At 32.6% G+C, this 19,105-nt stretch overlaps 2 protein-coding genes across 7 annotated transcripts in view; one reads left to right on the forward strand and one right to left on the reverse strand.

Moving 5' to 3' along the window:
- The window catches only part of LOC127734159 (mitotic checkpoint protein BUB3-like), a 30,419-nt gene extending 21,441 nt beyond the window's left edge, over positions 1-8,978 (reverse strand). The window contains exon 1 of one of the 4 annotated variants that reach the window (XM_052243877.1): positions 8,931-8,978. The gene's annotated coding sequence lies outside the window, so the exon portion shown is untranslated. Of the gene's footprint in view, positions 1-8,642; positions 8,762-8,786; positions 8,893-8,930 lie in introns of those variants that run through there. The other 3 variants (XM_052243875.1, XM_052243876.1, XM_052243878.1) reach the window with 3 other exon arrangements.
- Positions 8,979-9,013: 35 nt separating this feature from the next.
- The window catches only part of LOC127734140 (protein mono-ADP-ribosyltransferase PARP14-like), a 65,699-nt gene continuing 55,607 nt past the window's right edge, over positions 9,014-19,105 (forward strand). For all 3 annotated transcript variants that reach the window (XM_052243821.1, XM_052243823.1, XM_052243822.1), the window contains exons 1-3: positions 9,014-9,077; positions 16,720-17,668; positions 18,403-18,989. In XM_052243821.1, coding sequence (XP_052099781.1) covers positions 16,752-17,668; positions 18,403-18,989 — 1,504 coding nt within the window. In that variant the 5' untranslated portion in view covers positions 9,014-9,077; positions 16,720-16,751. The remainder of the gene's footprint in view (positions 9,078-16,719; positions 17,669-18,402; positions 18,990-19,105) is intronic.

Below are 19,105 nucleotides of genomic sequence, written 5' to 3' on the forward strand. Positions count from 1 at the left end.
CAAAACTAAAATATAACAAGTCGCCAAGACTATATCATTTATCTACCGGTAATAACATGCTTAAATGTGGGCAAACTGCTCTTATTCCTTGTATTCATAAGCTATTTAATGCTTGTCTGTCAAGTGGTAATTATCCCTGTGCTTGGGCTCTTGGGTATATTACACCAGTACATAAATCTAACGATATATCTGATCCAAATAATTACAGGGGTATTGCAGTAACTAGTGCCATAGGAAAATTATTCAACAATGTGTTAAATAATAGGCTTGATGTATTTATGGATAAACACAATATCATACATGAGTGTCAGATAGGTTTTACAAGGCTAGAACTTGTGATCATTTATTTATTTTGAAATGTATTATAGATGAATATTGTAATTCAAAAGACGGTAGGGTGTATGCCTGCTTTGTTGACTTTCAAAAGGCTTTTGACACTGTTATTCACACCGGATTGAAAATTAAGCTTTTAAAAATTGGTGTAGGCACATTATTTTACAATATCATTAGGCAAATGTATGTGGTAAGCAAATCCTGCATTCAAATTAAGAACAGCATTACTGATTTCTTCCCTATACAGCTTGGAGTTAAACAGGGAGATAAGTCCTAACCTGTTTAAGGTTTTCATCAATGACCTTTCCAACTATTTGGAAAAATCTCTAGACCCTGTAAATACAAATGGGCGATCTATCCATTGTCTGATGTATGCCGATGATATCATTTTACTATCTACTACAGCTACTGGTCTTCAATCAAAACTTGATATTATGGGAAAATATTGTCAAGATTGGTGTCTTACTCTCAACCCAAATAAAACAAAAATTGTGATTTTCAACAAGGCAGGCAGACATATCCGCCTCAAATTTAAATACAAAGAATATGATATAGAATGTGTACAACATTGTAAATATCTAGGTGTGTATTTTAGTGCTTCAGGTACATTCTCCTTTGCTCAGAATGAATTATACAAGAAAGCTTTAAAAGCATATTTTAAACTTAGAAAAGATTTATTATCTCTAAATCCTAGTTTAAAAACTGGTATACATGTTTTTGATCATACTATTAAGCCTATTCTTCTTTATGGAAGTGAAATTTGGAGCTCATTTAATCCCTTTATGGCAAAATTTAGATCTGGAAACCAGTAAACATTAGATAAAATTTATACGAATTTAACTTGTGAAAAGCTACACAGTAAATTTTGTAAATTTATTCTGGGTGTGCACAAAAAAAACACAAATTTTGCAGCCTTATCTGAACTTGGTCTGTTTCCACTGTACTTTGACTAAGTCAAATCTATTTTGAATTATTGGCTTAGACTAGAAAATTTAGACTCATTTCCTTTATTACAAGATGCATACCAGCATTCAAAAACTTTATTTTCTCAGCATAAATCGTCATGGTATGGCTCTCTCCAACAAATTTTAAAAACTCTTCCTGGGTTTGCAAATCTAAATGATGGGAAAAATATTTCAAAAAATACCATCAGGAAAACATTGAAAGAGCCATGCATAAAAATTTGGAAGGATCAACTGACCAAGAAATTCAGAAGGGAAGCTCCGCACTTATGTAAAATTTAAGAATAATTATGGTTTCGAAAATATCTAAATATCATGTCCAATATTGAACTTAGATCATTAACAAAATTTAGGGTGTCATCTCACCATCTGCAGATTGAAATAGGACGATACCAGGGTACTCCTCCACACCTTAGACTATGTCAGCAATGTAACTCTGGTAATATTGAAGATGAAGTTCATTTTCTCTTTTATTGCACAAAATATAACGAAGACAGACACCATTTATATCACATTATTTCGGAATCATGTCACAATTTCATTAACTTTAATTCCCAAGAGAAATTGCTATGGCTGCTGTCTTGTGAGAACTTAATTAACTATATTAAAAGAGTTGTGTATATTCCTGGTTAAACACTGCAAATAGCAGATTTATATGACAGGTTTCGCATAATTAGCAATTGTTATTTAAAAAAAAAAAAAATTATTTGTTAATTGACCAGATTCAGTTTCTCTATTTATTTTGTTCATCTGCCTCTGACACGGGGAGGATTGCAGTTATTGCCTATCGCAATCAACAGTATATCCTAGAGCACCGTCCCTTGGTCAGGGATGGGGTAATTGAAAATGTAATGGTAGTTAAGTGTAATGCATTACAATTTTCTATGTAATTGAATGTAATGTGTAATTGAGCATTTTTTTAATTACATGTAATGGTAATTTAATTAATTACACTGAAAAAAGCATGTAATGCTAAATTACTTTTGAATTACATTTCAATTACATGTACTTTTATGGTGTTAATGATAGAGATTGTGTTAATATAAATATTAATTTATTTGACATACAGAAATGTTTGCTAAATAGTCTTATAACTTAAAAAAATGTGAGAATATTGGTGTTGTTCAGTTTTTAAGAAAGATCTTTATCTAAATAGATTGATAACATGTACATGTATATACATACCATCAATACATGTATGTATGGTTTAACAAATGTGTAAATCTTTCTTAGACAGTTCATTTAGAATTTTAAATCACTGCACACAATCATTTTGTCAAATTAGTATACACAAAGGAATTATAGAAATGAAAATTATCAGCTGTAAAAACAAATGGCAATAAATCAGACTAATTAATTACTTTAGCATGTTTAGTAAAGTAATTGTAATTTAATTAATTTTATTTCAAAAACTGTGTAATGTGTAATTAGTGTAATTGAACATTTTGCAATGTAATGTGTAATTTAATTAATTACATTCCAATGTAATTGACCCCAAGTCTGCCCTTGGTGTCTCCTGCGAATGAATGATCTTTATTCTCATAAACCAAATACATAGTTACAGAGAAGAAATATTACAATAATAACAAATATTGAATATAGCATGTGTGAAATACAGAATATTGTTAATTAATATTATAAATATATATTTGGACAAAAGATAAATTAATATACAATAGTTGTTTTAACCAGGAGGATAGACTTTCACTGAAATACATTTAATAAATCTACAGAGTTTCTCAAGTTCAACACAGTTTCGATTTGAGTATACTTGTTTAAATTTTATAACATTTACATTAGATTTACAGTATTGCGGTAAATATTTGTTTCTATCGTCTTTGAAAAAATTACAAGACATAATATAATGGTATTCGTCACCGATGTCAACTGAGTCGCAAAGGTGACACAATCTATCAGATCTTGGTATGTTGTGCCACCTTCCCGTCTCAATTGGCAAACGGTGATTTCCACATCTAAATTTACATAAGGTTATTAATAAATTGAATGGTAGCACTGACAAATAGTGTTCAAATTTAAAAACATTTTTATACAATCTATAACATAAACCCTTTGGCGAATTGTTCATTTCTGATGACCATTCTTGAGTGAACTGGTCTCTTAATCTTTGCTGAACACTTAATACAACCCAGCGTTTCTGAAATACATAATGACTTTGCCATACATTAGACATTCCACAGTCATTAAAAATGTTCTTTATATAAGATAACCATTTATTTTCATAACCATAATTATTGAGATTAACATATAACAGATTATATAATAAACATGATATTTTGCGCTCTTTTCCTTCTTGTAAGCGACACCAGAAACTAATCATGCGTGACTTGACGGTAACTGAAATAGGGTATCTTCCCAGCTCACCATACACCATAAAATTTGGGGTTGAATTTTTTAGACGTAATATATGCTTGCAAAAACGCAAATGAACTCTCTCAAGAATATCTAAATTTTCGAATCCCCATATTTCGCACCCATATGTTAATATAGGAACAATAGCCTTATCAAACATATCTAGTTGGCACTCGATCGACAAATTATTAAGTCTGGATTTTTTAATTACAGCATACATTGCTTTAATCGCCTGGTCACGTAGATACTTTCTGGTGGAAAGAAATGAGCCACTTCTAGAAAATATGATACCAAGATATTTATAGCTACTGACTATCTCAATTTCATTTCCATCTATATTAAATATCAAGTTTCGAGGTATTCTACCTCTTGAAAATACCATAAGTTTCGTTTTATTGATGTTAATTTTTAGTTTCCACTCTTTACAATACTCTGAAAATTTATCCAACATACATTGTAAGTCATGGCTAGATTCCGCAAGTAGTATTGTATCATCTGCATACAATAATAGAAAAATTTTAAAATATACAAAAAGTTCGTTCTCAATATCAAGTGTAACAGACTGAATTCCATCAATATTAGAATTTTCTAAAAATTCTTGTAGATCATTTAGATATAGTGAAAAAAGCAGAGGAGAAAGATTTTCTCCTTGTCTAACGCCTGTTTCACAGGCAAAGATATCAGAGACTTCTGAATTATGAACAATTCTAGATTTGACATCATCATACATGTTTTTAATAATTCTTAGAAATTTTCCGTTTACATGGTTCAATATCAGTTTAGAAAATAATGAATTTCGATGTATAAAATCAAAAGCTTTTTCAAAATCGACAAATACACAAAAGAGTTTTTTCTTTTTCATCCGTAGTAATTCAAATAAAGCATATAATGAAAAAATATGATCCGTTGTGGAATAACCTTGCCGGAAACCTGCTTGGTTTTCATTTAGGATATTATAATTTTCAATAAAATCACCAAGTCTATCGTTAAGAATAGACGTGAAAACTTTCCCTAGACAAGACAAAAGTGTAATAGGCCTATAATTTTTGGCGTCCAATTTGCTCCCCTTGTTTTTGAAAATAGGTATTACGTTTCCAATAAGCCAAGCCTCAGGCAAGATTCCCGTATCAAATACAATATTAAACAAATGTACATAAATATCAACCATACAATCAAGAGAAGAAGAAATATATTCATTAATCACTTGGTCTTCACCCGGTGATTTATTATTTTTAGCCTTTTTCACGGCTTTCATAATTTCCTCCCGTGTAATTGGGCAATTCAAATTTTCATTCACCGTGTCAGAATTTATATCGTTCTCTATCAAAAACTCATTTTCGAACTTATTTTTGTTTAAGTCCTTGAAAAAATCAAATAAATTTTGCAGTGAAATATTGCTTTTCTCTCTTGTTCTACCTCTATTGAACAATTTCCAAAATTCTTTTGGATTCTTTGTTTTTAATTCCTTCATCTTTTTACTCATTTCAGTATTATATTTTTTTATATTTACATCCATAACTTTTTTATAGTGTAATTCACTCTGTCTGAGTCTTACTTTAAAAATGTTCGACCCATAATGTTTGTATAACCTCTGAGATTTTCTAAATTCTCGTTGGGCTTTTTTACAGTCCTTATTATACCATTCTTTATTAAACTGGTTCTTTGAGCACTTAAACGTAGTTTTATTAAATGTTGAAGTTCCGAATGTTGCCTTAGCAGACTCGGTTAAAGTATCACAAATATCAGTAACAATGTTATTCACATCATATTTAGTAACATTATTTACATCATTTACATATGCAGACAATCTATTACATATATCATCAACTTTATCTCTATCTATATTATTCTTATAGTCATTACTTTTTTGATTTTTCCACTTATTAACTTTTTCATTACCACAGCAAAATGTTTTGGTTAACAAGTTGTCTTTTGTTTCATCATTAGTATACAATTGTAAAGACAATGGATAATGTACATCCGAAAAAAGTTTACAAAACTGTAACACTTCAAATTTACAAATTTTGTATAGAAAGTGAGAAGAACTCAACACATAATCAATAACGCTAGAATTTCTACTAGTTGGGTTACCTGTTCTGTTTTTTTCCATTCTACCATTAAGTATAAACATTTTGTTATTTTTACAAAAGTCAATACACTTTCTTCCATATCCATTTACTACATTATCTATACTATTTCGAAGTCTTGGTATACCAAGTTCATCTAAAATACCAACATCACTAAATTCAACATAATCTGTGAAATTATTTTCAAATGAATGATCTGGATCAGTGTCATAAAAATCAGACAAATTTCCCGTGCGACTATTATAATCGCCAAGCATAATAATGTAGTTTGTTTTATTACAAAAATTTTGCAGTTCAAATTCAATTTCAGTAAATGCATCTTCGGATGTATATAAAGAATTTACAGGTGGGATGTATGTAATTCCAAAAATTGCATCTTTTGGCAAATCTAAAACTTTTTTGTCTATACTAAATCAAAGTACAAACTGGCAATCTGACTGAATATATTTAATATATTTGTCTAAATATTTTTTACAACCCAAAGCAATACCACCAGATTTGTGATTCGCAAGCTTCTTTCTGTTTTTATAATGAAAAATAAAGTTTTCACAATCTATTTCATCTACATCATCTAGTTTTGTTTCTGTTAAACAAACAATGTCATGTTTATCTAAAAATGATTTAAATTCAGGATATAAAAGTTTGGTTTTAATACCACAAACATTTAATGAAAGGATTTCAATAGTTTTATTGTTAACATCAATATCTTTATTTACAGGTAATGAACACGAGTGAAGGTCGCTAGTTTTATTACATTGGTCACTTCTAACGGTACTGTTTAATCCTCCACGGTATACCTAGTGCTGGCCTTTTCGGGGTCCTCCACGGGATCGTGAATATTTCGGCTGGTTGAATTCTCTCGGTCGAGCACCTTGTTCGTTTTGTTGGTGGCGTGAACGTGTCTGTCTATCGTTAGTGTCCATTTCTTTAGTGGTGTCTTTTGGTGAAAATTCATTCCCTTCAATGAATAAGCGGTCTCTTTTGAAGAAAGCCTTTTTCCTTTGACGACGTGCCTCTTGGAAGTGGGGCCACAGAGCCTTCCGACGGTCGTTTATCTCTTTTGGAAACTGTTCATTTATGCCGTATTTTGTGCCCTTTAATTCACTAGCCGCTTTCCGTACGAGTTCTCGCTGCTTGAAATTTACGAATCTACATACTATTGGTTTAGTAATAAATTTAACTGACCCGTCAGGATTTTTTTCCGTGTATTCTTGTCCGAAACGATGAGCTCGATGAAACTCCGGTAAGGTTGCCATTTTTAATTCCGATGTCATAAAATTTTGGATAATTTTCTCAGTGTCTTCCGACTGTTCAATTTTGTCATACATTGGGATACCCGTAAAAATCAAATTTTCCCGCATCGACCTAGTTTGTAGATCTAGTTGTCTTTCATTGAGATCTTCGAGATCATTTTGGAGTCTGGCAATAGTTTCGGTTGCTTCTATGTTTTCGGAGCGAATCTCAGACAAGCTGTTTTTAACTTCCCGGACATCTTTTTTGTTGTATTCAAATTCTGTGTTTATAAAGTTCAAACTTTTTTCAACCTCGTCGACTCTTTTATTGATACTCTCGACACTTTTAACCATACTTGTTACAGATTTATCAAATTTATTTAGTTTTTCAGCAAGTTTATCAATGTTTGATAATTTCTCACATATCATGTCTATTTTTTTGGTTAAATGATCAAGTTTCCCTCCGCTATCTACAACAGTTGGATTCATAGTCGAGTGCATTATTGGCTGCATGTATGTATTTTGTGGAGTTCCAGGATAGAAACCTAGGGTTGATGATGTTGGTGAGGCTTGTAAGAAGTTTGGGTTCTGCATGTTAGGAAATTGCTGGTATTGTCTATTATGTTCGACCATTGGAGATTCATAAACAGGAGTATTTGGTATTGACATGTTTAAATCAGGTTTAATTGGATTGTCAGTAGATTTTAAATTCTTACTTTTGTTTACACTATTTCTATCAGTGTGAGCACTATTCGGATGTCGTTGTTTATTTGGTTTCTCACCACTTGTGTTCTGTCCGTTTGATTTCTTTCTCTTCCTTTTTGTTTTATCACTTTTCTGGGGACTCATATAGAATATCTATAATATTTCCACCAAAATGTACTTAAAAGTTTGTCAAAAAATCACATATAAACACATCATAATCCATTTTGAAATTCAAAATTGTAAGAGCGAAAAAATATACGACATTTTCTTTCACACATGCGCATTCATTCCTGCAGATGAACAAATTTCCATCTTTATAGATAATAATTTAAGTTTGTTCAAACTTTATTATTAATATTTTTTTTATTTATTTTTTTATTTTTACACTGCTGGACATACTTCTACTTCTACCAATACACGGCCACCATCAAAAAGTTGCTTATTTTGCCACTTTTTGGATGCGCATTTAAAATTTAGACAATAAATATTGAATTTGATTTGAATTTGTGCTATACATCATATATACAGGATAAGGAAGGAAGGGAAAAAAAATACTAAAGAGTACTTTTAATGTATTTTTGTTATTAATGCTATTTTCATTGTCTATTATAATATCTGTCACGTTATATACTGTACAATGTCTCATGTTTGTTGCTTATACTATCATAATTTTGTTAATTGTAAATGCCCCCTGTGGGACCCTGATTGGAATAATAATATATTTGATTTGATTTGATTTTATAACTACTGTATACGGTATAGTCTACAGATCCTTCACTGACTTTAGTTATATGTAGTTTAGTCAAGGATTTGTATAGCAAGATCTAGTCTGATCCTTGGTTTAGTGAATATTAGTGTAGTTCAAAGTGATCATGCCGATTCATGGTGATAAGAAAAGATAGAAACTGACTTAAACAAAACGGTCCAAACAAAAACGATCAATTGCAACTTACATACGAATATTTTTGTCTGATAAGTATTAGAGATATACTTCCTTCGCAATCAATTCATAAATAATAAGATCCCCACAAGAACTTTTTTAAAAAATCAAAACACCGCCCGGAAATGAATAAAATATTTTAATTTTAAAACAATACCTGGAGGGCAACCTGTTTCCGTGAAATTTTATTTAGTGGAACTTTTATATATTTTGGACTTTTTTGTAATATATTATCCATACATCACATCGTAGCATCGTCGTCCAACCTAGTTAAAGAATTAAATGTAAAACAAGAGTTTACTTTTAGTTTTTTATCCTTGGTTTACTGAAAATTACCAACTTTTCCAAGAACGAAAGTAAAAAGTTTAGTACGCATGCTCAATATTCAGCAGTTCGCACAATAGCTAGAAAGCCTTAAGTAGGAAGGTTTTTACGGTCATTTATAAAGGTAAATTAGGACATAACCATGTAATTTACTGGAAACATATATATAAACACATATGGTTAAACATAATACATCAGTTTCCAACGCAAAAATATTTAGATAATAAATGATTTTACCTTTTCGTCAAACTAAAAATTTTACTTTCGTTTTCTCCTGGTTTCGCGCACTAACCAAAAAGTTATGTTTTTTTTCTTAAAGCGACAGGAATGTTTTTAAAACAAAATATTTCTGAAGATTTAATTTACATAGAAGCTATCCAAAATCATAATTGTAACTAAATAAAAGTTCATTCATCTACTTTCGTTTTCTCCTTGTTTTAAACAGGGACTTTCTATAAAATTTAGTAAAGAAAGTCCCTGTTTTAAACTACTTTTTTTTTTATTGTCAACACAAAATGTTTCTGAAGATTTTTTTACAATAAAAGCTATACAAACTTATTTTTTTGTTCATCCAGATGGTTAGTAATTCTGAGGATATGACCTCATCTCCACAGTAAACAAAAAAACTGAATATGAAAGTAGATAAATGAACTTTTATTTAGTTGTATATGCTTTATGAAATTCATTACAATATGTCTTTCCTGCACTTGAAATCATGTTATTCTGATTATTATTTACTTGGGTGAAGAAATATGCTCATGTTTGGTCTTTTTCCGACCTGCAGTTAAATACTTGCAAAAATAGACTTTTAAATAGTTGTCCTTTTGGCTGTGTGGGATGTATGAATTAGCAACCATGACTGGTCAGAATGGGGACATTCAATCTAATGCCTCATGTAGAGAAAGTGTTACACTCTTTGCACATTTATAACCCAATGCAGCAACCAATTGCAGGGTCCTTTAAATTGTGGCCTGTTTGCAAGGCTTAAATTACATTAAATTGTACTTAAATTAGGCTGTTAGTTTTCTGGTTTGAATTGTATTACATTTGTCATTTTGGAGTCTTTTACAGCTGACTATGCGGTATGGGCTTCGTTCATTGTTGAAGGCTGTACAGTGACCTAAAGTTGTTAATTTCTGTGTCAGTTGGTCTCTTGTAGAGAGTTGTCTCATTGGCGATCATATCAAATCTTCTTTTTATGCCCCCTCCGCTACGCATTAAGTTTTACCCTTGTCCGTCTGTACATCCGTACGTCATAGAATTGGTTTCCATTCTCTAACTTTAGTTGGCCTCAACCCAATGTTATGAAACTTATGCACAATGCCAATTACCACAAAAAAGATCATGTTCGGAATTTGGTGGTGTCACTTTTACCGTTCTAGAGTTATGCCCCTTTACAAATGGAAAAACTGCTGAAATTTTCGTTTCCATTTTCTAACTTAAGTTTGCCTCAACTAAATGTTATGAAACCTATAAACAATGCTTATTACCACAAAACTCAGATCAAGTACAAATTTGGGTAGTGTCAATTTTACAGTTGAGTTATGTCCCTTTATAATGTTATATACAAGCGAGGGCATCATCTGTGTCCCATGGACACATTCCCCATTTATTTTATAATTTCTGTCCCTATCAAATATACCCTCATTTACCAGTAGCATTCCAAATGTCTGACCCTTCATGTCAGTTGATCCCTATTGCAGGATCTGCCTATTGAATTAATTTGTTCTCATCCTGAACATGGATGACATATTTTCACAATCAGCAATCTATCAATCAAAGAAATTTCTGCAGTACTTTATGACTGTGTATGGTAATGTAAAACACATTCTCCTTAAACTTTCTGTATAGTTCTGTCTGCATGGTACTGGAATGACCAGTACACATTAAGTTTGCACTTTATAATTTTTGGATCAGCATTTTGGTTTGAAATATTTTTATGATCAAGCCTTGGATGTCTATGATTTGCATTTTCACAATTAAGTTCACTCAAAATTAGGTAACAATGAAACAAACAAATGAATCATAAAATTTGATCAGCTTACAACTGTTCATTGTAGTTTTTTACACACATTAACAAATTATGTTTACTTACGATTTTGTCCCAAGCTAATACTATACAAAATGTATTCTTGTTTAATAAAATAGGTAAAATTGGAATGTATTCATTGTTAATTAAGTCACAAATGTAATGGATAATTGATCTCTTAAATTACCACATTTATTATGTTAAAACATAAGTATTGTTTTTTAATGATTTCAACATACATTTATATCAAAACTATTAAAATTGAAAAAGGTTCGATGAACCATTTAATCAGTCAGACAGCCTCTATTAAAGGACCTAACTATTGTACTTATTGTGAATTTGTTCTTGTCCTGATCATGCATGAAATATTTGCTACTGGATGTCATGCAATCAACAATCAATCAATCAATCATTTTGAAAATCCTTGTTTCGCCTATTGTTACGCTGTTTAAGCCTGTGTGATCATGACATTTTTAGAACTCTCAAAGTTCTCCAAATCAATAGAACAGGTTTCTTAAGGTACCTACCATTCATCTCCCTGGGACAAACCATTTCTTTTATTTTTTTAAAAGAAAAACAACAATTTTTTTTCATTTCCATACAGAATCATTTTTAAACTCCATGTTAAAACTACCCGTCCCCGGCATGGTAACAAAGGGTGCATACACATCTGTATTTCTGTCATTTGTGATGCAATACAGGACAGTATATGACTTAGTGAAAATGGCAGAGATTTGACAGTGTTGTTCACTTGGTTAATGCATTATTGCTGGTATAAAAAAATACGGCATTGAGTCCAAACTCTATAAGGGGCAACTCCTGGGCCTCAGACTTTAGAATTTTTAGCCACTGAGTTTTATCAAAATTTGTCAAGTAAATCAAAAATTAAAAGGATAAAGGAAAATTGCTTCTTTATAATTTTTTTATACGCCCGTTTTGGGACGTATTATGGTATACCTCTGTCCGTCTGTCCGTCCGTCACCAACATGTCGGACATTAACTCAAAAACGCTTTAATTAATTTGCATAAAACTTTGATGAATTCTTTATATCTATTGACATGAGCTCCCTTTCGTTTTTTATAAATTTTAGATTTTACGTTTCTGAGTTATGGGGTTTTATTCATTAAAAAAAGGGGGATTTTCCAGTTTTCGGACAATAACTCAAGAATGCTTTCACCAACTTGAAAGAAATTTTGGTTAATTGTTAATATCTATTGACATGAGCTCCCTTTTGATTTTTATAAATTTTAGATTTTACGTTTCCAAGTTAGGGGTTTTATTCATAAAAAAAAGGGGGATTATCCAGTTTTCGGACAATAACTCTAAAATGCTTTCAACAGTTCTCATGAAACTTTCATGAATTGTTGATATTTATTGATGTAAGCTCCCTTTAGAATTTTATAAATTTTAGATTTTACATTTCCGAGTTACGGGGTTTTATTCATTAAAAAAGGGGGGATTTTCCAGTTTTCAGACAATAACTCAAAAATGCTTTCAGCAATTCTTATGAAACTTTGGTGAATTGATTATATCTATTGATGTAAGCTCACTTTAGAATTTTATAAATTTTATTTGTTTATAGTCTGACAACAGATTTACTAAGTATTGGGCAACAGCATAGTGTATTGCACAACAGCAAGAAATCTTTAATTGAATATAAATTCAATTCATACATATAACCAATTTCAAGTTCTTTGACTACATTTATTCAGAAACCTATAATATGTCAAATATTTAATTACAATCCAAATTCAGACCTTTATCAAGCTTGAATATTGTGTCCATTTTTGCCCCAACTGTTCAGGGTTGGACCTCTGCGGGTGTATTCAGCTGCGCTCAGCGAAGCAGTTTATATTTACATCATGGCCTGATTATGTGTGGTTATTTATAGTATTGATTTTGATAAAAAAAAAAAAAATGCAATCATTTAGCACAAATTTCATCATGTTTCTGGTAGATAAATTCCAATATACTTCATATACTTAATTTTAATATGTAGTTTAAAAATGAAAGCAACATGGGAAAACCAGAAATAACAATTACAAAAAGTTGCTTGTTCTTAATCATTACATTGTAATGTGAAATGAAGTACAAGTGAAACATTATTTTTTTTTGTTTTACTCAATGATCATGTTTACAAGTACAAAATATATCAACATGTGCAATTTATTTATGGTTATTATTAATTGAAAAAATTTCCTTAATTCATTTTCAAATTGGTCATTTTTGTTGAGCCTGCGACTTCTGTTACAGAAAGCTTGACATAGGGATAGTGATCCAGCGGCGGCAGCGTTAACTAACTTCTTAAAAGCTCAATATTTCAGAAGGTAGAAGACCTGGATGCTTCATACTTTGTATATAGATGCCTTATATTCGCCTGTCATATGTCCATTTTTTTCCTTGACCTCATTTTCATGGTTCAGTGACTACTTGAAAAAAAAGTTAAGAATTTTTGTTATGTTAATTCTCTCTTATTATGAGTAATAGGATAACTATATTTGGTATGTGCGTAGCTTGCAAGGTCCTCATGCCTTTCAGACAGTTTTCACTTGACCTCGACCTCATTTCATGGATCAGTGAACAAGGTTATATTTTCGTGGTCAAGTCACTATCTCAGATAATATAAGCAATAGGTCTACTATATTTGGTGTATGTAATGAATGCAAGGTGTGCAAGTACAACTGGCAGGTGTCATCTGACCTTGACCTCATTTTCACGGTTCATTGCTCAATGTGAAGTTTTTGTGTATTGGTCTGTTTTTCTAATACTGTATGAAATAGGTCAACTATATTTGGTGTTTGGAAATATTTTACGATGTACATGTCAGTCTGGCAGGTTTTATTTGAACTTGACCTCATTTTCTAGTTCATTGCTCAATGTTAAGTTTTTGTGTTTTGGTCAGTTTTTCTAATACTGTATGCAATAGGTCAACTATATTTAGTGTATGGAAATATTTTACGATGTACATGTTAGTCTGGCAGGTTTGAATTGACCTTGACCTCATTTTCATGGTTCATTGCTTAATGTTAAGTTTTGTTTTTTGGTCTATTTTTCTTAAACTTTAAGCAATAGGTCAACTATATTTGGTGTATGGAATGATTGTAAGGTGTATATATGTCTGTCTGGTAGGTATTATCTGAACTTCACCTCATTTTCATGGTTCATTGGTCAATGTTCAGTTTTCCTGGTTATTTTTGTTTCTTAGATACTATAAGCAATAGGTCAACTATATTTGGGGCAATATGCGTAATTGATTTTCCATAGGCAGTAATGGTAACGTTTTCCTCTGTAGCACAGTTCATATCGTAAACTTGGATGTGCATGATGGCTCATTTCGAAGCTGAGACATTTTCACATATGTGGTTAAATTTTCGGGGTACGAAGTGTGATTCATTTTTCCGTAAATTAGCACACTCTGAAAATCCTTTCGTGATGTGGCTCCTCGTGGTAAATAATCCCTTTTTTCACACAGTAAGGTCTTTGATAATTTAATACTTTGCATACATTTAATAACTCCATAGTTTGTATACGACCGCCAAAAAATTTTGCGGTTGTATATTGGTATGACGTTGGCGTCGTCGTCGTCGTCCGGCTTCGTCGTCGTCCGAAGACACATTAGTTTTCGCACTGTAACTTTAGTTTAAGTGAATGGATCTCTATGAAATTTTACCATAAGGTTCAATACCACAAAAGGAAGGTTGGGATTGATTTTGGGGGTTATGGTACCAATAGTTAAGGAATTAGGGGCCAAAAAGGGGCCAAAAATAAGCATTTTTGTAACTTCCAGACATAACTTGTGTGTAAGTGTATGGATCTTTCTGAAATTGTACTACAAGGTTCCATATCACAAAGGGAAAGCTGGAATTGAGTTTGGGGGTAATTGCCCAAAACATTTAAGAATAAGGGGCCAAAAAGGGGCTAAAAATAAGCATTTTTCTAGTTTCCAGACAATAACTTGTGTTCAAGTGTATGGATCTCTCTGAAATTGTACTGCAAGGTACCATACCACAAAGGGAAGGCTGGGATTGAGTTTGGGGGGTAATTGCCTCAAAATTTTAGGAATTAGGGGCCAAAAAGGGGCAAAAAACAAGCATTTTTCTAGTTTCAGGACAATAACTTGTGTGTAAGTGTATGGATCTTTATGAAATTGTACTACAAGGTTCCATATCACAAAGGAAAAGCTGGGTTTGAGTTTGGGGGTAATTGCCCTAAACGTTTAGGAATTTGGGGCCAAAAAGGGGCCAAAAAACAAGCATTTTTACAGTTTCCAGACAATAACTTGTGTTCAAGTGTATGGATCTCTCTGAAATTGTACTGCAAGGTACCATACCACAAAGGGAAGGCTGGGATTGAGTTTGGGGGTGATGAATCTTAAGGGGGTTCAAGAAATTGGGGGTGGGATTTTTTCTTCATTTTTTTTTCTTTAAAATTTTCCATTTTAAATTGGTCATTTCTGATTTATATATAAAAGCAAATAATAATGATATGGTTTGAATAGGTAAATTAAAATTTTTTAAGTTCTTAGACCACATTCATTCTGTGTCAGAAACCTATGCTGTGTCAAATATTTAATCACAATCCAAATTCAGTGCTGTATCAAGCTTGAATGTTGTGTCCATACTTGCCCCAACTGTTCAGGGTTCGACCTCTGCAGTCGTATCAAGCTGCGCCCAGCGGAGCATTTTATTACACATTTATTCTATGGTCCTATAACCTAGTCCTCTACTTTTCAAATCAACACAAATGGTAAAGCTCAGTCACTTGTTAAAAATAGAAACATGTTTAATATCACTATACAGAGATTTTTTGTTTACGCACAACTTTTGTGTTCCTCAAGTTGAGGCGCATTAGGGATATTGACCCATTTGATGCATGGAATGATTTTACATGTCTGTCTGGCAGGGTTCATCCTACCTTGACCTCATTTTCATGGTTCATTGGTCAGTATAAAATTTCCATGGTTTGGTCTGTTTCTTATATACTATAAGCAATAGGTCATACATATATTTGGTGTATGGAATGATTGTATTAAAGGTGTACATGTATTTTCAACTTGGTTTATCTGACTTTGACATCATTTTCTTGGATCATAAATGTTAATGTGATACTTGTAGTAAAACTTTATATGTAAGACTATCAACATGAAATCAATGGCCGGTAAAGATGTCGAGACATTTCAGCATGTGCACTCTTGTTAGAAAAGCAGTTGGGTCAATATCTTTAATTGTTTTTCCATAGGCGGTAGTGGTAACGTTTTTTCCTGTAGCTCAGTCCATATCGTAAACTTGGATATGTATGATAGCTCGTTTCGAAGCTGTGACATTTTCACATATGTGGTTAAATTTTCGGGGTACGAAGTGAGATTACTTTTTCCGTAAATTAGCATACCCCGAACATCCTGTCGTGATGTGGCTCCTCGTGGTAAAAAATCCCTTTTTTAACACAATAAGTTCTTTGAAAATTTAATACTTTGAACACATTTAATAGCTCCATAGTTTTTACACATTTATTCTATGTTCCTCTACTTTCATAATCACCACAAATGGTTAAGCTCAGTCATTTGTAAAAAATAGAAACATGTCCAATATCACTACACAGAGATTTTTTGTTTACACACAACTTTTGAGTTCCTCATTTCGAGGCGCATTAGGGATATTGACCCATTTCTATTCTATTCTAGTGATGTAGCTAGTTTGACTATGGACAATTTTACTGTTATGTGTTATTGCATTTCAGATCAGTGAGCAGACAAAGAGAATTACCAGGTCATGCTCACTGAAATAATGAGTAGTGAATCTGATGAAGAAGAGTATAAGGAAGCCAGAAGTGGAAGCTCTGGTAGTGATGAAAACGATGGCACTCCTGATCAATGGAGTGTACCTTCTATGTCTCAATCAATGCTGAACAGGTTTTCAAAATTTCCAGATCATTCTACTAAATCTAAGCAGGACAATAATTCAAAAGTCGAAACAGGATTTGTAAGTTCTTTAAGTAGAGTGCACCGAAAAGAGGAAAACATTCCACCCCCTGTACCCCCAAAAACTTTTAAACAGAAAAGAAATTCTTTTGAGAATCCAATGGAAACGGAAGAGAAAAGTAACTCAGAAGGAGAGGATCAGAACCAGCCTTTGTTTATGAACGAAACAACTGAAGGTGGAAACAGTAATGAGAAAAAGATGTCTGTAAAAGACAGGGCCAGAATGTTTGACCATCCACAAGAATCAGACACATCCCAATCAGTAGAACAATCACCAGGTCCTAATCCATTTGTAGCACTCAAAAGACCTGCAGAATATTCTCCTGACATAGAAGAACAAAATTCATCTACAAAGAGGCCAGATATAGTAAGAGAAACAAATGTTGACACTGGTCAGGTTGAAACCACATCTGACATAGAAGAATCAATGCAAGAAGCTGAGATGCAAAGTCAAAGCCATGGTGAGGGCGCAGATCTAAGCAGTAATGAATCGTCAAACTTGCCAACAGATTCAGAACCAGTCAGTACTGGTATGCCTAACCCTGAACAGGGTAGATCATCACCATGGCAACATCAGGGACATCCTGAACCAGATAGGTCATCACCATGGCAAAATCAGGGACATCCTGAACCAGATAGGTCATCCCCATGGCTACAGCAGCACCATCCTAATGCACAGTACCCTGGACCTAGATCAGCTCATGGATGGTAAGAATTTGTTCTAAAGAAAGCATTTTTTGCATTTTTTTCTGGATATCTTTCCATCTAAATAAATTCTTGCTTTTCAGTTCATTGTATTTCAAAGGAAAATCTAGCATTTTAGACATAAAAAGTATCATGCAACTTGAATACCTGTAAAAATGGATAAGATATCCTGGGTAAGTAAAGGAACTGTTATCTTATATTACACTGGAGACACATCAGGTTACTTACTGGTAACCTTAGATTTGACTGAGTAATACATGCATACTATTGGTTTCAACAACTGATAATTTATAGAATTTGGTAGTAAAACTGAAATGAAGAAACTATGTGTTGTTATATTCTTTCCTATATTTTCAAGAATTTTAGAGCAATATTACCCTTCATTTTACAGGTCTTTTTATGACTACTATAGGTATGGAACATGAGTTTTCTAGACATACCTTAAATTATAAGATATGCTGCGAAAGTAAAATAATATATAGACTTATAAACCATACCATGAGTTGATAATAATGCTTTTGCCAATAATTTAATTGTCTACTGTTTTATATGTCAAAACAGGTTTTTCATGCCAACCAGTTTCCATGGTATATGAAACATTTTATATTTTTTGTTGATAACTAGATACATTAGTGTTGTTTAGTTACTTACTTCTGACTTGTATATGCTATAAAGTTTGAACATACAAAAGAACTTAAGATTAAATTTGCATATTTATTTTGTCTTGTTATTTATAGGCCTGGTACACCACCACCACCACATGGACAGTTGAGATATGGCCACCCTCATCAAAATCCAGGTACACCACCTTCATCAGGACAGGTGAGATATGGACATCCTCATCAATATCAAGATACACCACGAATGAGATATGGACAGCCTCGTCAACATGCTCCTCCATATGGTGCACCACCTCACCAGATAGGATTACAACAGCAAGGTTACCCTCCAAATCAAATGCAATACCTTCCACAAGAGGGTCATGGTGGACCAGGAGGTTCCCCTTATTTTGATCCAAATTATCAACACGGACCCCCTCAGCCAATTCCTGGTCATTATAAAGGACATGGTCAACACCAAAGTACCCCTTATCAGCCTTCAGGACCTAACAAGAAACATCAACCCCCTCATACGTCACCTAGGGGCAATGAGCATACACCACCAAAAAGTAAAATACCTTCAAGACAAGTTCCAACAGGAAAGGGTGAAACTCCCAAACCAGGAACCAGACCTTCAACTGAAACTACATCTAGTAAATCAGATACTAAATCAGGTGGAGCTAAACCAAAACTAAATCTAGGAAAGGGTGCACAGAGAAATGAAGGTACCATAAACTGTAACATCTTTTATAAATAATTTGTTTTTTAAAATCCCTCAGTATACAAGATGTTATGATCTGCCAGAAATCAGTAGTTGTATTTTATTATTTCTTGAATTGTA

This window comes from Mytilus californianus, unplaced genomic scaffold (genome assembly GCF_021869535.1).
Source record: "Mytilus californianus isolate M0D057914Y unplaced genomic scaffold, xbMytCali1.0.p SCAF_3, whole genome shotgun sequence".
In the NCBI taxonomy this organism is placed as follows: Eukaryota; Metazoa; Mollusca; class Bivalvia; order Mytilida; family Mytilidae; genus Mytilus; species Mytilus californianus.